The 21423-nt window shown below is 44.7% G+C and overlaps 1 protein-coding gene across 2 annotated transcripts in view; it reads right to left on the bottom strand.

Annotated features, from left to right (window-relative positions):
* Positions 1-267: 267 nt before the first annotated feature.
* Positions 268-21423, bottom strand: part of SMAD3 (SMAD family member 3) — a 106479-nt gene continuing 85323 nt past the window's right edge. For both annotated transcript variants that reach the window (XM_066592927.1, XM_066592929.1), the window contains exons 4-9: positions 19599-19670; positions 19351-19401; positions 8576-8788; positions 5045-5182; positions 4389-4533; positions 268-2127 (exon numbers count right to left, since the gene is read on the bottom strand). In XM_066592927.1, the coding sequence (XP_066449024.1) occupies positions 2004-2127; positions 4389-4533; positions 5045-5182; positions 8576-8788; positions 19351-19401; positions 19599-19670 (743 nt within the window). In that variant the 3' untranslated portion in view covers positions 268-2003. The remainder of the gene's footprint in view (positions 2128-4388; positions 4534-5044; positions 5183-8575; positions 8789-19350; positions 19402-19598; positions 19671-21423) is intronic.

Genomic DNA, 21423 nt, shown 5'->3' with positions numbered 1-21423 from the left:
CTACCCCTCGCTCCGCCACGCCGCCCCCCGAATCTTTTCACCCGAGTACGGAAGTACTCGAAAATCGCGGTGCTCGATCGAGTAATTACTCGAAACGAGTAGGTTCGCTCATCTCTAGTCCTCTCGTGTTAATGACTTGACATCGTTTTCCATCATCTGCAAATATAGCTATTTTACTGCACATCCTTCTACCAGGTCATTAATATATATTCTTTACCTATATTTCCCTCGGTACTGTGTCCTCATTGTATGAATATCACCATTAGATATATGTAAAGGGTTTATTTACATTCACAATCAGAACTTTACACAAGCATTGATAGTGGGGGGAGAGGTTAAAAGTAATGGACTCGTTCTGAATAATAGCACTAATATATTGATAATTTCCCTTATTTGCTGCCGTGATTGGTTGAGGCAATAAGCCTTAGCTAATCAAAACCAGAAATGTAATTTGATGACATATATGATGGGTACAGCTACAATATAAATCAGAAGTATATAAGCAGCACGAAAGCAGAACTCAGAAACTAACCAAAAGTCAGGCAGAATAAACTCAAAAAAAAAAAAAAGAGGCAAAATTATTCATACAAACAAAATGAGAAATTGTAGGAGCTTCTTATACAAAACACAAATAATTTGTTGCAGGTTGTAAGCAACCCTGTTCTTTAATGCTACAAATAGATGGGGGGAGGGTGGGGGAATCAAATCCCGCAAACATGCTACAAATACACGGGATGCCAGCCGACCTCAACTACACATAGTAGGAGTATGTGGAACTAACAGCGCGTCGGTCCTAACGGGATCTGGAAGCATTGCTCTGGAGAAAGGTACGCGAGAAGACTTTTACCTCTGCAGCTCTATGGGGGATGTGTGCGCTTTGCCGATTTCCTCCGTACGTAGTTGCAGGGTGCAAGAAACGCATTTTATCTCATACAAATCAAGAATAATAAAAATTAGAAGTTGATCTCAGATTTCAAGATCGTTGAGTAAGAAGAACCAACCTGCATCAAGGACTTACCAAAAATGAGCAGCTTACTGCTTTTGTAAAAAATACAAGCCGCTACGACACGCTGGGGCCTGCAAATGTAGGAAAAAACATGCGGCCTCAGAAAATAAAGCAGATCCCAGCCTGACAGAAAAGGAGGGATTGAACATGAAGCAAAGTGCTTTCCAGATAAGCTGGAATGGTTTCCACCCAGTTGTGGCCTGTGTGGCAAGAGTAAAGCCACGGCACCACAAGCTGGGCTTATTAGTGAGATGTACTTGTAGAACAGCAGGCTTCACACTCAGGCGGTGACGCAAAGTAATACATGTGAGCACTTCAGACAGAAATGTACTCCTCCAGTTGTCATTTATAGTTCTTGGGACGTTTAAGACCAGCTTTCCAACTTAGGACATGACTACGAGCATCAATGCAAGTAATTGCTGCTGTGTGATGCAATGGTCCAAAACCTGCCCCACGTTTAGGATACACATCTGTTTCAACAGACTGAACAGAATCACCTTACCCTATAATGCAATAAAACGGACCAAAGTGATAAAAGTGACAGGCCAGTCCCTGCAGCAGAGATCCATGGGAGAGATGGTACTTTTAAAAGGCACCTATTGGAAGAGGTGGGGGAGAAGACCTAATCCTTGATAAGTTCTGTTAGATATCTGAAGTAAAAACTGTACCCTGTATCACAAAATATGTTTAGTCTTTGCACTGAGTTTCAGTGACTTTCCCAATTAGAACTACATGTCAAGTCTGTAAGAGTTTCGTATTGCAATCTTCTCAATATATTTAACGTCCCTGTGATCCCTGCAGCAAAGGCAGGGTAAAACGTTTCATTTTCCAATGTAATGTTGGGTACTGGGAAGCAGGCAAGGGGTAAGGGTTCCAAGAAGTCAAGAAATAGTTCCACATTGGTTTGCCTTTGTGCTGCTGAGCTCCTGCTCGATGTGGACTGTGTAGGTACTGTTATTTTCCAGGTCTTTGAGTTTTGTGACCTGGACACACTGCTCTATGAGACACTAGAGCATCGAATGCTTGGAGAACCCATCTGAGTGAGAACCTTATCCAACCACTGTAAGGGGCCGTTCAGGTGTAGCTCGATCCAACAGGGTGTGCTGGTTACAGTCTGGCGCCTGCAAAGACAGAAATACATGTGAGGAGTAATTCTAGAAGTAATGGCATCTGAGCGAAAAAGTAAGAGAGTCCATTTGCTTAGACATATCATGATGTGCTGTCAAGCAGGCTGCAACCAACAGACTTTGAGGCTCGTTTCAAGGGAATGAGACTGAGCCTGCAATACCATACTGGGATGCTGCACAGTGTACTAAGCTACGGTACTTCCAGCGTACAGCAGCTTCAGGAATTAACTGATTGGTTGGTTTTCTGCCGATCTGATATGGATGACCTATCTTGAGGCCAAAAAAAGCCTGGAAAACCCTTTTAATTACCCTTTTTCCATCAAGGTTATGATGAAAAATGAAGCAATAGTGCAAATCATCTTGATTCAAAATATCCTACAACTTCGTGTTTACAGTCCTGCAGTGACCACCGTGTCCCTATCGGAACACACAATCTACTGGATCTGCAAAGTTGCGTCATTTTCTATTTTTGGTTGCATTAGGGCAATAAAAAAATGGTTGCTAAGGTGAACCAAGATGAGCCACTTCATTCAAGACTACAATGTGAATATACATGGGGTGCGCTGATGTATGGACTTGAGAGCAATTAGTTGCTCCCTTCTCACAGTTGTCAGAATCTGACTGGTTGGTACGGACAACTGCAGGAGATTTCCTTTCCATCAGTTCTGAGACTTACAAGTCTATCAGGAACTTTGGAGAAGACTGCAAAAGAACGAGGTGTGGGGGATAAGGACGGGTGATTTTGTGATAGCTACACTTCCCTTTAACAATAAAATATCCAGATTACTAACTCAATAATAAGCAATAGCATAAAGTGAAATCCATATAGCTAGTACACAAAACATCTGAATTTTTGGTTTCACATCGCGCATTTTGATGCTTCTTCAGCGGCAGTATCTCACAGTATATTTTTTGGCTTTTTTTTTTTTTTTTTAATCCCCAAGATAGACATATACACTGTTGTCCCCCTCCCCCAAACAAAGAATACACTAGCACAGAGGTTTTTTTGAGGGAGGGAGGGGGGGTTGAGGGTTCCAGTGCGCTTTCTCCACCAGGAAGGCAGGAGCCACAACAAGACGAAAACTTGGGAGGACATGTTACTTCCTGGTTAGGACACATGGTATAAAAGGTAACGGTATATCTCAAGAACGCTGCAGTATTTGTAAAATGTGTAAATTAAGAAGTTGTTCAGTTTCTTTATTGGTGATTTATTAGGGGTATCTTTGTTAATTGAAAACCCCTTTAAGTTTGTCTGCAATTCTGCATGAAAATCAGCAGTTAAACCGGCGGATGTTGGTGCAGAATTCTGCGATGCATCCTACCAGGATAATTCGACCCGTGTGAAAGTACCCTCAACATTGTTCTAAAATGCAAAGTGTTTGGAAACAACAAGCATATGTGAAGAAACCCAAAACGTTTAGCCCCTTAACCCATCCACGACGCACAGCTTGTGACACACAAAGGCCATTTCATACAATTATACTAAATGTTGCATTTAGCTGCTAGTTTTGAGGTTAGACAAGTCATCTGCACAGAGCCTTGGGTAATGCATGGGTTAATAAAGGAAGACGTTAAGTGAAATGTGAGCAAGAAACCTCAGGATCTGTAATGAGGCTGCCAAACAGAGGCACATCTGGGTTCCATTAGTTCCTCTGGCTGTGGGCCAGGACTGAAACTGGCTGTCAAGTGTGGAAGATGAGACTTAACCCATCCAACCCCAAGCCCCTTTAAAATCACTGTACTGGTTTTACCATTGCATATCATATGCCCTTCCGGCAGGAAAGAGTTAACTACATAAATGGTCACTGAACATCTGGAAACCAGCAGGCGAAGCTAAGATCTGCTCGGAGTGTCTGCTGCTCCCACAATAGCAGAACATTACACTCTGGCAGCCAGTGTGCGTTACACCCTCCACATAATGACATTTGTCACACTGTTGTCACCTCCCCGGACATTGAGGTTGAACTCAGTATGGCCACAACTAAATCCATTTAGGAGATCCCAGAAATAGAATGTCACCCCTCTAATCAGTCACAGAAACAAGACTGGAGGTTACAAAAAAAAAAATAAGTACAACACCCGTCCCAAGTTATTAAACTATATATATATATATATATATATATATATATATATATATACACACACACACATACATACATACATACATACACACACATAGATAGTGTATATATACTGCATGCATAGGATCTGTAAAGAAATAGCAGCCTGCTACCATCACAGTCTCTTTTACCAACCTGTACTCGGCTCCCCAGCCCTTGACGAAGCTCATTCGTATAGTACACATCCTGGTCAGCTGATACACAGCCTCGAATCCTTGGTTCACTGACTGGGCTAGTAAACCAGCAAACTCCTGGTTATTAAAAATCTTCAGGTTGCACCCTGGGAGAAAGAAGGAGATTTTAGTTGTATTCACATTTACCAATGTCGGTTTCTGAATGCATACAACCGTGGGTCTTGCCAAGACTGGATTCACGCTATACTTGGCGGTGAACGTTGGGGCGTATACACCATAGACATCTAGAGATCATCTAATGTGACCATAAACTTTCACTAGCCAAACATGCCGAAAGAGTGTCAAACACTCGGCTGGTATAGCTTTGCATCAACGGTCAATGAGAGTCAGTGCTGGGCATATCCAACTATAGAGGCACACAGCTGCATAGGTTGGGCGATGTCTTTGGTGGGGCACTTCAAACAGTGCCAACAGATGGAATTCCAAAAGGTAGTGTGAATGCAGCCCAGTTGATAGAAAGAAAATAGGAAATGCATGAAATCACATTTTTTCCTAAAGTGCAAAGAGTCCTTTAACCTTTTACATGCCAATGTTCTCAGCATTACATCATCTGCTGGACCAGAAAGACTTTTCCTGTAGGAAGAAGTATCCCATTACCTGGAGGTATCTTGCATACAGTAGCAGGGTGCCAGCCATAGCGTTGGTTACAATTTGGGGATTGTACAAATATTGCGCTGTCACTGAGGCATTCAGCAAACACTTCACCTCCGATGTAGTACAGACGAACTCCTCTACCTAAAATACATGACAAGGGAAAATGTAACCACAGTCCATTGAAGATGACTTTAAACGGGTTGTAGTAAAATCAACTTTTATCAGCCCCGCAGTGAGGAGGAGATTGTATGAAGCAGTGATCACATACGCACTGTGCAGCTCCATTCATTCTGAATGGAGAGCGGAGTGCTTGCACTTGGCTTTTCCTGTTAGCCCCATTGAAATGAATGGAGTGGTGCTGTGCATGTGCGACTGCCCTCCATTTAATCTCCACATAACTGCAGTTCGATGTAGGGAGCCTGCAGTGAGGATAAGAGGGCAACACAGGACCCCCGTTCACAGGATCAGTGGGCATCTCAGTGGTGGGACCCCTACGACCACTTTTGGTACAAGCCCTTTAAGCCCTGTTAGACTCTTCACATCGGTGTCATAGGTTCCATTTGGAACTTCCTGTTCAGATTCGGCACAAAATACTGGGCAATTTCTTCGGGAAAAATGCCAGCGGGCATAATGGAAGCATTATAGCCAATGGGCATCATTAGTTTCCATCCTAGGACAAATCTGTTCCCAGCTGGCATTCTCTTTTCCTGTTCTTATGATATAACAGCTAAATGGGATGCCACAAACCTTATTAATGTAATAGAGACCTGCAGCATAAGTAATACTGTAATGATGTATGATTACTACTCAAACCACAGCCTTCACAAGCAGGGCATGGGCTGCAAAAACCAATAGCCCATCACTGCCCTCTTAGTGCCCTCATCAGAATACAAACCCCATTTATTGGCAGCCTGTATTAACTGATTGCTCTAATCACTCTAGTTTGTTAAAGCATGCAATTCAGGTAACCAGTATACATAATTAAATTGCTAATAAAGCATCTAGAACTATATAACAATATATTATACACAATGTACATACAGCATGGTCTTCGCAATGCAAGATACAAAGAAAAAGGAGATTTCTTTTCCAGTGCGCAGTTGCTATACATCTGCAGATAATTTTCCTTCTAAAACCACTGATATATTTTTTTAACCTTATAACTATTTCCTAAACGGCATGTTTTTCTGCGTTACCGGCCCTTTAAATAAGTGCAACTAATGCAAAACATCTCTGCATTGAAAAAATGGAAGTATTAATAGAAAGAGGGGAAAAAAAATCCAGCAACCTAGGAATACAAGTAACACATGACTAGACGCTTCTCGGTGTACCGCAGAGTAATGTAACTTGGGTCTGCCTTGTGGGAGTGTGGGGAAAAGGGGGAACTCTTGTGTGTTGAGGTTACACACTGGGTTTCTGTAATGCTCGTTGGACGTGGTTCATATTATGGGAGGTCCTCTATTCTCACACGCAAAGGTCCAGAATGGAAAATTTTTAGTAACCACTGAATTAACAAGAAGAGGGAATTGTTCCAGTTATTTTGTCTCAGGCACAAATGGAGCTTGGAGCATCGGCTCCTCCTAGCAGCCCCATGTAAAGACCTGCAAACTGCATTGTGAGCAGCGAGAATACCCAAAGCTTCTATAGTAATTTACTGGCTGCTTTCTAATAGTTAGTGCAAAAGACAGGAGGGAATCCAGTTTGGTGTACAGAGCAATGGACGTAGAGAGAAGTAATAGGAGGTGTGAGAGGTGGAGGGGTAATCATGTTTCCTAGATGGATTAACTCTTTCCAGGAATCATTTCCCTTGCTATAGAGGCTACATTACTTAAGAGTAGATCTGCAAGCTATCTCAACATGCCTCTCTTCTTAGTAAATACTTGCATTCCCAATATAGCTATCTTATAGTTAGATCTGCAATTACAATTTTGCCAGCTTCAGAGCTGAAATCATAGAGCATTTGCATTCCATGTCTGCATCAAGCTTGCTATGGTGATTTGCATTCTGCAAAGGGAGCAGCTACTTCCACTGCAGGAACTCAGCGAAGTCTTACTGCTTTCCAAGGCAACCAGCAAAACGGTGTATGCAGCTCTGGACTAGTAAAAAGCGCTTTCACACGTATCAGAATTGGCTGCAACACACAGCAGAATTTGCCGCAGCAGAAATCCACACATCCAACATGCAGATTTTGATGCAGAACTGCAAATGGCTTAAAGGGGTTGTCTCGCGAAATCAAGTGGGGTTATACACTTCTGTATGGCCATATTAATGCACTTTGTAATATACATCGTGCATTAAATATGAGCCATACAGAAGTTATTCACTTACCTGCTCCGTTGCTGGCGTCCCCGTCGCCATGGTGCCGTCTAACTTCGGTGTCTTCTTGCTTTTTTAGACGCGCTTGCGCAGATGGATCTTTTCCCTTCGGCTGGTCTCGGAAGCATCTGCGTTTTGGCTCTGCCCCCTTGTACGCGTCATCGCGTAGCTCCGCCCCATGACGTGTGCCGGTTCCAGCCTCCTGATTGGCTGGAATCGGCACGTGACGGGGGCGGAGCTACGCGATGACGCGTACAAGGGGGCAGAGCCAAAACGCCGATGCTTCCGAGACCAGCCGAAGGGAGAAGATCCATCTGCGCAAGCGCGTCTAAAAAAGCAAGAAGACACCGAAGTTAGACGGCACCATGGCGACGGGGACGCTAGCAACGGAGCAGGTAAGTGAATAACTTCTGTATGGCTCATATTTAATGCACGATGTATATTACAAAGTGCATTAATATGGCCATACGGAAGTGTATAACCCCACTTGCTGCCGCGAGACAACCCCTTTAATTTAAAGGAGGCAAAATGAAACCATTTTCAATTCTGCAGCAAAATCTGCACGTTAGACACAAGGATTTTTCCACATGGCGGCAAATTTCGGTATGTGTGAAGGAACCCCAACGTAACTCAGAACTGATGCAGAATAAATAAACACTATATTTATTAAGACCATTGTTTCATATAACGGTCTTAATATGAACACTGCTGGAATAAGATGCATTTGATGCAGTAAGAGGCGCCCAACTCTTAATATATCTGACGCATCTTGGTCGCTCTATGTGTTGGAAAGGACAGTTTACGTCAGCCATGAGTTGGAGCAGAGTCCTGGTATATTTTGTGTAAATAATAGTCAATTCTGTCAGATCAGGACAGCCCGCTTTTTTTAAAAAACTGACAAGAGTGGCGTAAGTCTTAAAAAGCTACGTTTTTGCTCAAAAAAAGAGCTTGCGCCAAAATGTGTGACCTCTTTACACTGTTTTTTCTTTGATAAAATTCCCCCCTGGTATTCAAAAACTTACACATAGAATATATCCATGCTTGAATTGTGAATTAGACTTTTTTGTACTTTTCAGTGAACTTTTGACACGCTTAGTAAATGAATCATCCAACTTCTCTCAAACTAGAGTTCACTCCACATATCTTCCAACAGGCTATGCAAAAACACTAACATTATGAGAACACAAGCCCTACACCTTCCTCACGTATTGTATTTACCAATATGTCGCCGGGTCAGTTCCACAGCAGCGTTGCGATTAACGTTTGAGAGCAGCCCCAGGCAGAAACGCTCAGAGTTTGATGGGTCTGTAAATCCATCCACCGTCATGGAGGGTTGGGATGCATGAAAAGTCTCCCCGACTCGCTGGTTGAGCTCGTAGTAGGAGATGGAGCACCAGAAGGCAGGCTCACAATATGTGACGGGCTGGAGATCTGTGAACACAAAGCAGAAAATACATGGTCATTATTGGGCGTACATTGGATGCTGTACGTTTTGGAAACAAAGGGCATTTTCCCTAAAGTTAAAAACTTCCAATATCTATTTTCGGTTTATAAAAAGGGCTTAATTCACGTATGCCGAATGGGTTCCATTTACAAAAGAAGCCATGACACTGTTCCAGACTTGTTGTATGACAGATTCCAATGGCAGACTCCATTGGGGCAAGAAAACCACAGCATGGTGCGATATTAATCTCACCAAATCCGAAGGAAGTGCCGATGGAGGCTCCAGACTGGAAGCCCCCAATGACAGTACGGAGCTAGCCTTAGGCTCTGTTCACGTTGGTGGTTTTCACTTTAAGTCAGAAGTTACGGTACTCAATTTATTAAAATCCATTCGAATTTGTAAGGGCTCCAATATGGTTTCTGCTGGTAAGTGCTAGTCTTCTAGTCTTCCCATAAAATTTAATAGGACTGCAGATGACGGCTCTGAATGGAAACAAGTGTTAAAAGGGATTTTCCGGGAATTAGTTGATTGGTGGAGGTCCGGCGCCCAGGATCACTGCTGATTAGCTGATCCTCCAGCCGCTATAAGTGCAGCATGGCTGGATCTCCACATTGGTGGTCAGAGCTGGAAGTGTAGAGGCAGGACTTCACTCCCACTAAAATCAATGGGAGAAAAACTTTCCATTACACTTCCAACTCTGACTGCAATGAGGAGTGGAAGTGCAATGGAAGGAGGCGCTCCCATTTATTTCAATGGGAGCGAAGCCTTTCTATTACACTTCCAACTCCGACCACCGATGGTGCAGCTGAGTTGGATGTCCACAATAGCGGATCCCAAGCGGCAGACCCTCGCCGATCAACAATATCCCGAGGATAGGTCATCAATAGTAAATGCCTTGAAAACTCCAGCCTTACGTCTACCTGTTTATGTGGAAGCTGAGTGACAACCTACATGACCACCATTGCAACTAGTTACTCAGCTTTCCTAGAGTCCTGCATGTAAATTCTGCAGCAATCTATCAAGCTGGGTAGTTATCACTGCATAACCAGGCGAGATGACCTCAGAAGTCTGGAAAGGCAAATGGAAATGACACCTAACGGCGGACATATTAGTTGTAATTTCAGGGGGAACGGCTCTATAACCATGTCAAAATAGTAGAGCAAGAAGCAGCCGACAAGTCGTCTTCTATGCAATGTTAAAACTTTTTTGTCTCATGCTGAAGCAATGTAAAAGTTATTGCACCTAAGAAACCGCAGCTTTCTTCAAGAGGAGGAAGAGCAGAGTGAGTTAAGTAAAGCTGATCTCACTCCCACAAAGCTGCAACCTCTCTGATAAGGACAGGCCCCTCGTATACTCAGTCCTGGCTCCGTGCCAAGCAAAACCGCCTGACCTAAACTCTACATCCGGCCAACTTCCCCGGGATCGGGAGGAGAGCACTCAGGGGCATGTTTATATTAATATTAATATACAGCGCTATGGTAATATATTATTCTTACAGAATCGCTGACAATCCACTTTACTGTAAAAATATACAGAGATATGCAACACTCATCAGGAACAGATGTGGTTTGGTGACGGAGATGGGATCGCTTTGCCTCCCTGTGCCACAGTGGTATCTGTCAGACCGTCACATCACACCACGTCAATTCTATCTCCTAAATACATAGGATTCCCACTTTAAGGGGATGCGAAACCTAAAGTCCGCAGTGCACGACGGTGCGGCTTATATGAAGCAGAGCTAACACTGCTCACACATAGGCGTAGATTTCTATGTGACGTGAGCATTCATCGTAGGGATTTTTTGGATGTTTTGTCACTAAATCCATAATTACACATGGCCTCTTCCCAGGTTGAATTGGTTGATAACAGAGAAGAATAGATTATATTTAGCTGCACAGCTAAACGCAAAGGTCCTTTTGGATGCTTTCACATCTAAAGTGGGGGTTCCGTTTTCCTGTTCCGTTCGGGAAGCAGGAAAGGGGAATCCGCTAGCCGAGCGAGAACGTCTTATGATGGAATTGAACAGCGCCAAACGGACCCCGTGGACTACAATGGCGTCCGTTCGGTTTCTGCTCAGCTGTCTGGCATTTTACCGGAAGAAGGAGCACTGCATGCAGCGCCATTCCTTCTGGTATTCTGTACCGGATCCATGATGGAACCTCTGGATGCAGATGTGAACCTGGTCCTTCACAGACAGATATCTGCCCATGCAAATGCCAACAGATGATGAACATGCCAGTCAATGCTCATTCCCGCCGTGTGCACAGGCAGATTATCTGCTCTATGGGCACGACTGATGGTTAACCCAATTTTTCGTCCCCATACCGCTGTCACTGATTGGCTGCACATGTCCCCGTTTACACAAGAAGATGTGCAGCTGACTTGTCAGCATTTTTACACACAGCTAAGGGTGGTTTCACACCTGTGTAAGGGGGCCTTTACATTGGCGATCGCGATATCGCTGTGTTTTTTTTAAATGCGAATTTCAATTGGACTTTCTAATGCTGAAAACACATCGCACAAAAATCGCAAAGCACAAACTTGCGATTTTTGTACAATGTGTTTTTAACATTAGACAGTCCTATTGACATTCGTGTAAAAAAAACTGCAGCGATATCGCGATCGCCAGTGTGCAGGAGACCTTAGGGGTTCCATTTCCCTGCTCCATTCGGGGAGCAGCATAAAAGGGGAATTCCTGTGCCGATAGGTTCCGTCTTAGGCTGAATGCACACGGCCAGGTCGGATCCCGAAGCGGAATTCGACCCTGTGCTTGGCCGGTGACCCCTGCATAGCTGTCCGGATGCTTCTTCTCTGTGCTGCAGATGTCCCAGCCGGCGCACATGCGCAGTACAGATAATGCTGCGCCGTTGCTAGACGATGACTCGGATCCCACGATCTTTCCGCAATGGTGATTGCAGAAGGGCCGCAGGTCGGACAGTTTACATTGACTTCAATGGAAGCTATCTGCGCGGAAGCCGCACAGAATCGCAGCATGCTGCAATTTTCCCCCCACGAGCGGGGGAAAAAAAATAAATAAAAAAATCGCAATTGATTTCCGCTCATGGGCAGGAAAATGTTTTTTTTTTCTTAGTATGCTGTGGGCGGAATTTGCTGCGGAATCTATAGAAGGACGCCCGCTTCGGATTCGGCAATGCAAATCCATCCATGTGCTTTCAGGCTTTGGATGGACCCGAACAGCGCCAAACAGACCCCATTGACCACAATGTGCTAAGTCCTCTTTTCCATCCAGCTGCACGCAGCGTTTTTTCTTATGGTATTTTGTGCGCCAGATCGGCGACAGAACCTCCGACTGGAGCTTCGAATGCAGATGTGAAAATAAATGACATGACATTGTTCGTTAACCAAACTGTCCGGTGAACGAGTGCTCATAGGAGTGCTTAGGCCCAATAATCGTCCCTTATAAAAGGAGACTGCGAGGAAAGGGTCTTTTAATGCATCTTCAACTAGCATGAGCAAATATCTTTCGCCACACGCTAATGTCATGTATGTGGAGATTACCACCCTTTAATCTCCAGGTGCGAATACCCTAACAGGGTAATATTACGGACGCAGCGGAGTTGTGTGTGGGGTATCTGCTGTCCTCTAGGAGACACATGGCCTGACATAGTCCGCTGGCTGTCCTCTGCTTTGTGATTCATTCAGAATATGGGCATTTCTAACAAAGCGACGGCCGCTGGGCTCCTGCTCAGCCAGAGCTTACAGCAGATGGGAAGGACTGAGTCACCACGCTGGAAAGAGGAGATTCTGTGGCCAAGAAGTGATAAGGAGACCCAGCGGTGACTGCGGCCCCCATCCTCCAGCACACTCGCTGTCCCTTAGTAATGAGTGCCAGCCACACAAGGAAATCTCTGAGTAATCAGGACAAGGATAGAAATGAATCCCGGGCAGTATCTGGGATTAGCTGGCCAGCAGAGAGGCATTGCATGCGGATGTTTAAGCCTCATGACCGCTGACTAAACTCATTCACTGAACAGTGACGGTCCGCAATATGTCTGCCTCACATTTACCACAGCTAGTCCCACGCATTGTGGAGTTTATGTTTTATTAGAGTGAGCAGCCTGTCAAACATTTCCCAATACCCTACAATGTCACGTCCTTATATACAGAGTGCAGGTGTGCTAAGGAGAGCAAGATCCCTTTATCTCTAGCAGTTTTACATGGCGGCCCGCAGAGAAGTAGGCCGGCCCCACGCTCTCTGAAAGAAAATCTGTCTTTGTTGCCCATAGCAACCAATAACAGTGCAGCTTTCATTTTACCTCAGCAGTATAAGACATGAAAGCTGCACTGCGATAGTCTTAGTTGCCCCTAGCAACCAATCCCAGTGAGGCTTTCATGTCCTATACTGCTGAGGTAAAATGAAAGCTGCGCTGTGATTGGTTGCTATGGGCAACAAAGGCTGATTTTCTTATACACTGCTTTCATAGTGCTGTGGTTCCGGCCTACTTTTCCATGGCCAACCCTGTAGTATCTTTGGCACACGATGCAGTAAATCTCCATTAGTTTAACAGTTAAAGGAAGTCTGTCATGTGAAATTAACCCAACTCTTAGGGTGCTTTCACGCTTGCCAGAAAAATCGCGTGATTTTTGAGCGATGCAATTGTGCAAGAAAACTCAGAATCATGAAACCCATGTCTGTCCCTGGCTTCATTCCCATTTGCGAGGTTTTCGGTTGTGTGACGTTGCGAGATGTGAAAAATTGTGGCCTGCCCTATCTTTCTGCGTTTTGAGATTTTTTTCTTGCACAGGTTTCCTTATGGTGAATCAGATTTATCACATCGCAATGCACAAATGTGCAACACGATACGGATTTAACATTAGGAACTCCTATTGTCTATCGCGCGAGAAAATTGCTCAAAAATCGTGTGAACAAAAATGCAAATTTGCCGAGGATTTTCTTGCGGCGATATCGTGATCGCCAGTGTGCAGCAGCCCTTAGTGCTGTCACATCAGCAATCAGATGTGGAGGGGCATCATACGTGGCTGACGTGGATATCTTCTGTCACTGAGCAATCTTTATTCCTCTGCCCCGCGTGCTGTAAGCAAACAAGCCCATGACCATCCATGGGTGACTTGTCCAATGCTTCTGCTCTCAGACCCTTCTGCAATTATTAGGCAAGGGAAGAGGGAGAGCAAGGCCAAGAAGCACGGGACTCATCCGATGGGTGGGCCACCCGACTCCGACTTGTCCAATGCTTCTGCTCTCAGACCCTTCTGCAATCATTAGGCAAGGGAAGAGGGTGAGTAAGGCCAAGAAGCACGGGATGAGTCCGATGGGTGGGTCGCCCGACTTGGACTCGTCCAATGCTTCTGGTCTCAGCCCCTTCTGCAATTATTAGGCAAGGGAAGAGGGAGAGCAAGGCCAAGAAGCACGGGACTCATCCGATGGGTGGGCCACCCGACTCCGACTTGTCCAATGCTTCTGCTCTCAGACCCTTCTGCAATCATTAGGCAAGGGAAGAGGGTGAGTAAGGCCAAGAAGCACGGGATGAGTCCGATGGGTGGGTCGCCCGACTTGGACTCGTCCAATGCTTCTGGTCTCAGCCCCTTCTGCAATCATTAGGCAAGGGAAGAGGGTGAGCAAGGCCAAGAAGCATGGGACTCGTTCGATGGGTGGGCCGCCCGACTCGGACTCGTCCAATGCTTCTGCTCTCAACCTCTTCTGCAATCATTAGGCAAGGGCAGAGGGTGAGCAAGGCCAAGAAGCACGGGACTCGTTCGATGGGTGGGCCGCCCGACTCGGACTCGTCCAATGCTTCTGCTCTCAGCCCCTTCTGCAATTATTAGGCAAGGGAAGAGGGAGAGCAAGGCCAAGAAGCACGGGACTCATCCGATGGGTGGGCCACCCGACTCCGACTTGTCCAATGCTTCTGCTCTCAGACCCTTCTGCAATCATTAGGCAAGGGAAGAGGGTGAGTAAGGCCAAGAAGCACGGGATGAGTCCGATGGGTGGGTCGCCCGACTTGGACTCGTCCAATGCTTCTGGTCTCAGCCCCTTCTGCAATCATTAGGCAAGGGAAGAGGGTGAGCAAGGCCAAGAAGCATGGGACTCGTTCGATGGGTGGGCCGCCCGACTCGGACTCGTCCAATGCTTCTGCTCTCAACCTCTTCTGCAATCATTAGGCAAGGGCAGAGGGTGAGCAAGGCCAAGAAGCACGGGACTCGTTCGATGGGTGGGCCGCCCGACTCGGACTCGTCCAATGCTTCTGCTCTCAGCCCCTTCTGCAATCATTAGGCAAGGGATGGGGCTGAGCAAGGCTAAGAAGCACGGGACTCGTCCAATGGGTGGGCCGCCCAACTCAAACTCGTCCAATGCTTCGACTCTCAGTCCCTTCTGCTATCTTTAGACAAGGGAAAGGGCTGAGCAAGGCCGAGAGCAGAAGCATGGGACGAGTCTGAGCAGAGCGGCCCACTCGTCACTCGGTCTCGTTTGTTTACAGCGTGCGGGGCAGAGTAATAAAGACTTCTCCATGACTGAGGCTCTGCCAGGAGATATTGAGGTATGGTGCCCCTCCACATCCGATAGCGCCAATAATTAGTAGGGTTAATTCCACATGACTGACTCCCCTTACACGGCTGGTGAAGTGCAGGTAGAAATGATAGACTAATACCGTATATAAATCAGGTAATGAGCGCTCCAGCTGCTGACATAAACATTACTTTAGCTCAGGCCTGTGTTTCTGCTAAGGCAGGCCCGAGGCTGACTGTTGTGGCTTGTCAGCACAAAGGGCACTTTAAGGTGAGTTTCTATGTAAAATGCTGCAATCAGCACATTTGCTTTAACCCCTTACTGACCCGCTTATTTTGTGCCTTAAGGACCGAGTTTTTTTTATGGTTGCATTACATTAGCCATAACTTGCTGACGTAGCCTTATGAGGGCTTGTTTTTTGTGGGATGAGTTGTATATTTTAATGGCACCACTCTAGGGGAACATATAATGTGTTGTATAACTTTTATTACATTTTTGGAGGGGGAGATGGAAAACCCCACAGAAATTCCATCATTGTTTTTTGGGGTTTGTTTTCACAGCGTTCACCATTTGGTAAAAGTAACATGATTATTTTCTAATCTGGATCAGCACGATTACTGCAATACCAAGTTTATAAAGAGGTTTTTATTTTTTACTTCTTTAGCACAACAAAAACTAGTTTTTTTTTTATTCGCACTGCAAAGACCCATAGCATTTTTATTTTTCTGGCAACGGAGCCATTTGGGATCTTGAAAAGATTAGTAGTTTTTAGTATCTTTTTGGGATACATGTGACTTTTGTACTGCTTTTTATAGCGTTTTTTTTTTTTGGGGGGGGGGTTGATGAAGTAAAACAGCAATTCTGGCATAACTTTTTTTTTTGTATTTTATCAATTATAAAAAGGATATTTTTTAATGGATTTTTTTAATTAAAAACTTTATTGACACTATTTTTTTGTCCCACAAGGGGACTTGTAGATGTAACTGTTCGATTGCTGTGAAGGTTCACTGCATTACTCATGTAGTGCATTCTACTAAGCCTATGTTATCAGCCTATTAGGCTCTGCTGGAGGCGTAGTCTAATAAGCTTAGTTATGTGGCAGACATGGAGCTCTTTGTCAGGCTCCGGCTGCCATGGGAAACCATTGGTAATTTGTGATCGCATTATGCGGTACCTATATGTGACAGAAGCTCCCTCCCCTTGTCTTCTACTTATATGCTGAAATTGCTATTGATTGTGGCATATAAGGGGTTAAACCTCAGAATTTGAGGTTTCTCCATTCCTGACAGTTAAAGTGAGTTTTAGATGGAACAATTATCATTTAGCGAGGGAATGAATTATCTGCCTGTATAAACAGGCTGCAGGAGCGAACAAGCAAACTCTGAGATCGTTCACTCGAGCGAACGAGAAATCGCTACGTGTAAAAGAAGGAGCTCAGCTGTCACTAGTCAGCCAAGACACCGCCTTAAAAAGATGTATGTACAGGTTTAAAGACCATTAGTAAAGTCAATATAAAGGCATATTGCTGGTCACTAAAGGGGTAAACTGTTTCATCATCAAGCTCCAACTTAAAGAGGTTGTGTGGTTTCAAATTACCATTTTTTACTGGCCAGGCAAAGTTTAAAATTTTAAAAAAATAGAGCATACTTACCGTCAGAAGACGGAAAGACAGAAATTATTTTAGACAGCTTTCATAGGACTGTGGTGCCGGCCTACTTTTCTGTGGCCACCCTGTATCTTGACGGTTGGTGCTCATTAACAGACTGAAGCTCAGTAAAATGGCTTTGAAAGACTCTTTAGGGTCAAGTCACACCTAACAGTGCACATCAGAGGTATATGTGAGAAGGCTCTCGCAGTGGAAACCTCCAATGTTCACCTTTGTACAGACACAATGACATGTCGCCCATTGGCTGCCATGTTCAAAAAAAAAAAAAAAGAACCCTTCAGTTTCTGGACAAAATTCTCTCCCAGCACCAGTGAGGACAGGGAGTATATTACCAGCAATTGTTCTTCTCCTATATCCCTCCAATGGAATATTTCCTAGTCTAGTTATCGGCTGTCCAAGATAGCCAACACAATCTTTAGACTACCTAATTCCCCAGTGTGCGTTAGTAATGTTAGACTACCAATGCACTAAACCTGATTTCTGATTGGCCACTGCTACTCACATGATCAGAGTTGGCCAATCAGAGACATGAACAGTGCATAGGAGTTGACAAATTACAACAACTATCTTGCATGACCGATGACTGGTGGATCAGAGGGATGGCAGAGAAGAACAAATGCAGGTAATATACCTTCCGTCCACTCCAGTCCTAGCAGAGTTTTGTCCTGATGCCAGAGGGCCACACTCTTCTCATCATCTAATACTGTGCAATGCCCCACCAGAGTCCAGCACACCCCAGCAACTGTAACTGAATGCCGCCACTGGCATTCATATGATGCCACTTCTGCATCACATGACCGGCGGTGGAACTCTGTAGTAGTTTCCGGTTTGCGCTGCGCTCTGGTGGAGCAGCATGCAGTATTGGGAGAGGAGAGGAACATTGCGCAGGCTTAAAATCAGTCAAAATTCACATAAATACTGTAGTTTTTAATGAGATTTTTGATGCGGAAATGCTCAGTTTTTCCTAAAACACCCTTAAACTTGAATATAAATAGCCTAGCTTTAAACCCAGCCACCTCCTCCTCTCCGGAGAGCTAAAGATCCTCATCTCCAATAAGTGGGTCCTAGAAATGAAACCCCAGCCCCTAAAAATATTCGTGCACCCCTGGTCTATGGTCTCTATGGGAAGAGTCAGAGGCGTGGTGTAAGAAACGAGTGACCATATGTCTTCACTCTCTTATGTTGCCTGCTGGGAAGCTTAGTAGACGATCAGCTAGAAGAGCAGATGCCAACAAAAACCATAAGAACAAATGGACTGGAAACGTGATAGATGTCCACCAGGCTTCCTCTGCCACACCGAATTATGTCCGTCTTATCCAATAAGGATTACCAGCTGATAATCAAGCTGCCAAGTCACAAACCAAGCAAAAGCCACTTTATCGGTTTAAAGCGTTAAATTTCAAGGGCTTTTCAGATTTACAGTTACAAGAAACATTAAGTGAACCCTTTGGAATCCCCTGAATTTCTGCATTAATTGCTACTAAAATGTGGTCTAATTGTTATTTAAATCACGATTGTAGAAAAAAAAATCTATACTAAAAATACAAAAACACATGAGAGAGACAATTTTGCTCATGTCCATGGGCAAAATGGAACAGTGGAATCTGCGCGGATGATCTGCAGTTCAATATGCCCATAACCATTCATTGGGCATCCGCAGGTAATTAAATATTTGCGGATGTCATTATTTCCTGCTGTTTGGATCGCACGCGCAGGAAAACACCAGCAGCATGCTCCATTTTCTGCGGTTTCCCGCATGGACGGCTTCCATTGAAGTCAATAGAAACCGTCCGTGCCGCAACTCAGGTGGGGCTGACACTGCGTCTGCGCCGCGGATCTGCGGGAAAGCACATTTATTTTTAAAAAAGCATGGCGCATGCATGTGGCACGCCGGCTGGCGTGCCGAGCACATCCGCCATGCAGAAGAAAGAAGATCCAGCCACGACGGAGAAGACCCGCACAGCAGCCCAACAGGTAAGACATGCCATTTTAGGCCTCATGACTGCGGGCACGGGTGGAAACACACTTGCCCGTGGACATGAGGCCTCAAGGGAAGGGGGTTGCAATGCTTTTTGTTTTGTATTTATGTTTTTGTTAAATAAGAAAAGTAATGAAAATCCCCCCCCCCCAAAAAAATTTATATTTACCATTCATGTCTTATTGAGCACATTGAGTAAACTTCCACAGTGCAGGAATAAAAAGTAAGTGAACCCTTATATTATATAATGACTAAGCTTTATCTAAACAAGATTGGACACTATATCTAAACTCGCTCTTTTAATGTCTTCAGGAGTCCCTTGCCCATTTTTGCACATCCTAAATAACATCAAATAAGGATTTTTTTACACAAATTAAAACACTTTTGGGGAAAATAAAGGAGAAAACCAATAACTTACCCATGTTACTGTGTGCAGGGGACATGGAATTTGGAGACAGGCTTGGTGACCCTAAAATAATAACAGCAGTTAATACTATCTTCTCAGTGATGTCACCTTTATCATGCTTATGTCATGGGCAGCACAGAACTGGGACAGGAGGATTCTTAGTAGCCCAAACACATGAATGTTGCACTAGAGCAATTCTTAGAGGAAAGCTCGGAGTCACCAGTCAGCCCACGCCTTCTATTTTCCTAGGTATGTCTTACCTGAGTCTATGCTGTGGTTCATCTGATCACTAGTTTCCCCATCTTCACTCAGGTAACCAGGAGGAGGAGTTTCTGCAGAGAAATAACAACCAATTTTACATTCATACGCTGTGTATATGTACAAGCACATGTAAAGTATGTCAGTGCAAACTGTAGGTAGGCTGCATGCAGAGGATATGCTCCCTCATTCAACCGGATTTACCAAAAACTACCAGATTAAGGAAAAAGAAAACCCTGCAGAAGTTTGTGTGCATGCAACCTTACTGCGGAGTCCATTGCATGGGAGATCACTGTGGGTCTGCTGCTGGGACCCCCAGGGATCATGAGAACAACGCTACCCCCAAGAAAGCAGAGCAGCGGTGCATATGTGTGACTGCCACTCTGTTCACTTCTAAACAAAATCAATAGGAGAGCGCTCAGGCTAAAATTATCCATCCTTTTGATATTATATTATATGCAATAAATGAAACAATATTGCACCCTCGGTGTTATCCACTGAATAGTGGAGAGCTGCAAAAGCCCAAACAAAAAACACTGGGCACTAGATGGTGCCCAGGATACTGAAATCACTATTCATTAATCCCAAAGAATGAATGAGAGTAATTTAAAAAGCCTACATTGGTGCAGCGCAGGCCCAATGTATGCTTTTTAAGTTACCCTCATTCATTCTTTGGGATCAACGAATAGCCGTTCACTTCTATGGGATCCAGCCAAGTGATGCACTAAGCCATCTCCATTCACTTATTTGGGATACAGCTAAGTGATATGCTTGCATATCTCCCCCCAGTCCGATATAAGTGAATGAAGCGGTGGACACCTATACGCACCGTTACTCAATTCTTCAGGGGAGACTCAGGGTTCACTGAGGCTGGGTTCCCACGGGACGGAAATCCGCAGGATTTCCACGGGAGAGCTACAGCTTCAAAACCTGCTGCATTTCGTTGCGGCTTTCTCTCCCCATAGAGAGGAGTGAGGCCGCAACAGAAAAAAAAATTAAAGATTGACATGCTGCGGCTGTCAATTCCGCACCACATTGCCGCTTCTGCCTGTCTTTGCCGCAACGGATTGGCCCACCCTGTGTGGATGAGATTTTTGCAAAATCTCATCTACATGGCTCGCTAATCCCGGGATTAGGAGCCGCGTCCCGTGTAAACCCAGCCCAAGGGTCCTAGCTGTCAGACTCTCCAGCAATCAAACTTTTTGGATAGGGGATTGGTTTGGTGAGATAAACCCTTTAACTAGTTTTGGGTGATGTTACTCTGGGACATGTTCTATCCTCTTTAGAAGTTGCAGATGTCAACCTTATTTTTAAAAAGCAGAAAAAAAACACAAAACTTAAATTTTCTTAGGTTTCTCCCCGTAAAAAATAATAATTTACAATGGAAGAGGTTTGTGCTCGCAGGGTAGTAAATGATGCCACTTGTTTGAATCAATAGCTATCAAGCATGTATTAAATCCTCAAGAGGACACTCCATCTCCAATAATCCTATCTTAAATCTGCTCCACCTCAGGCCAGGCTCAGACGGACGTAATTTGCTGCGCGCCGCCAGTGAGCTACACACGCACGCCACGCAGCAAGTACACAATAAACACTGCATGCTTGCTGTGGGCCGTCAATACCATGCGCTCTCTCAGCATGTATACCCGTGTAATACGCGTTAAGATGCGATTTATCTTGCAGGCGTATTTTGTGCAATACGTGTGAGCGGCGCAATGTAAGTCTGCCAGTTTTCTACAGCATATTACACGCAAGGATAATACGCAATTACAATACAGTCGTGTGAGAGAGCCCGCATAGTGAATTTGTGATATAAATTAGAGACTC

This window comes from Eleutherodactylus coqui, chromosome 2, assembly GCF_035609145.1.
Source record: "Eleutherodactylus coqui strain aEleCoq1 chromosome 2, aEleCoq1.hap1, whole genome shotgun sequence".
In the NCBI taxonomy this organism is placed as follows: domain Eukaryota; kingdom Metazoa; phylum Chordata; class Amphibia; order Anura; family Eleutherodactylidae; genus Eleutherodactylus; species Eleutherodactylus coqui.
Note: the sequence above shows the minus strand (reverse complement) of the source record. Positions and strands in the feature narration are given on the sequence as shown.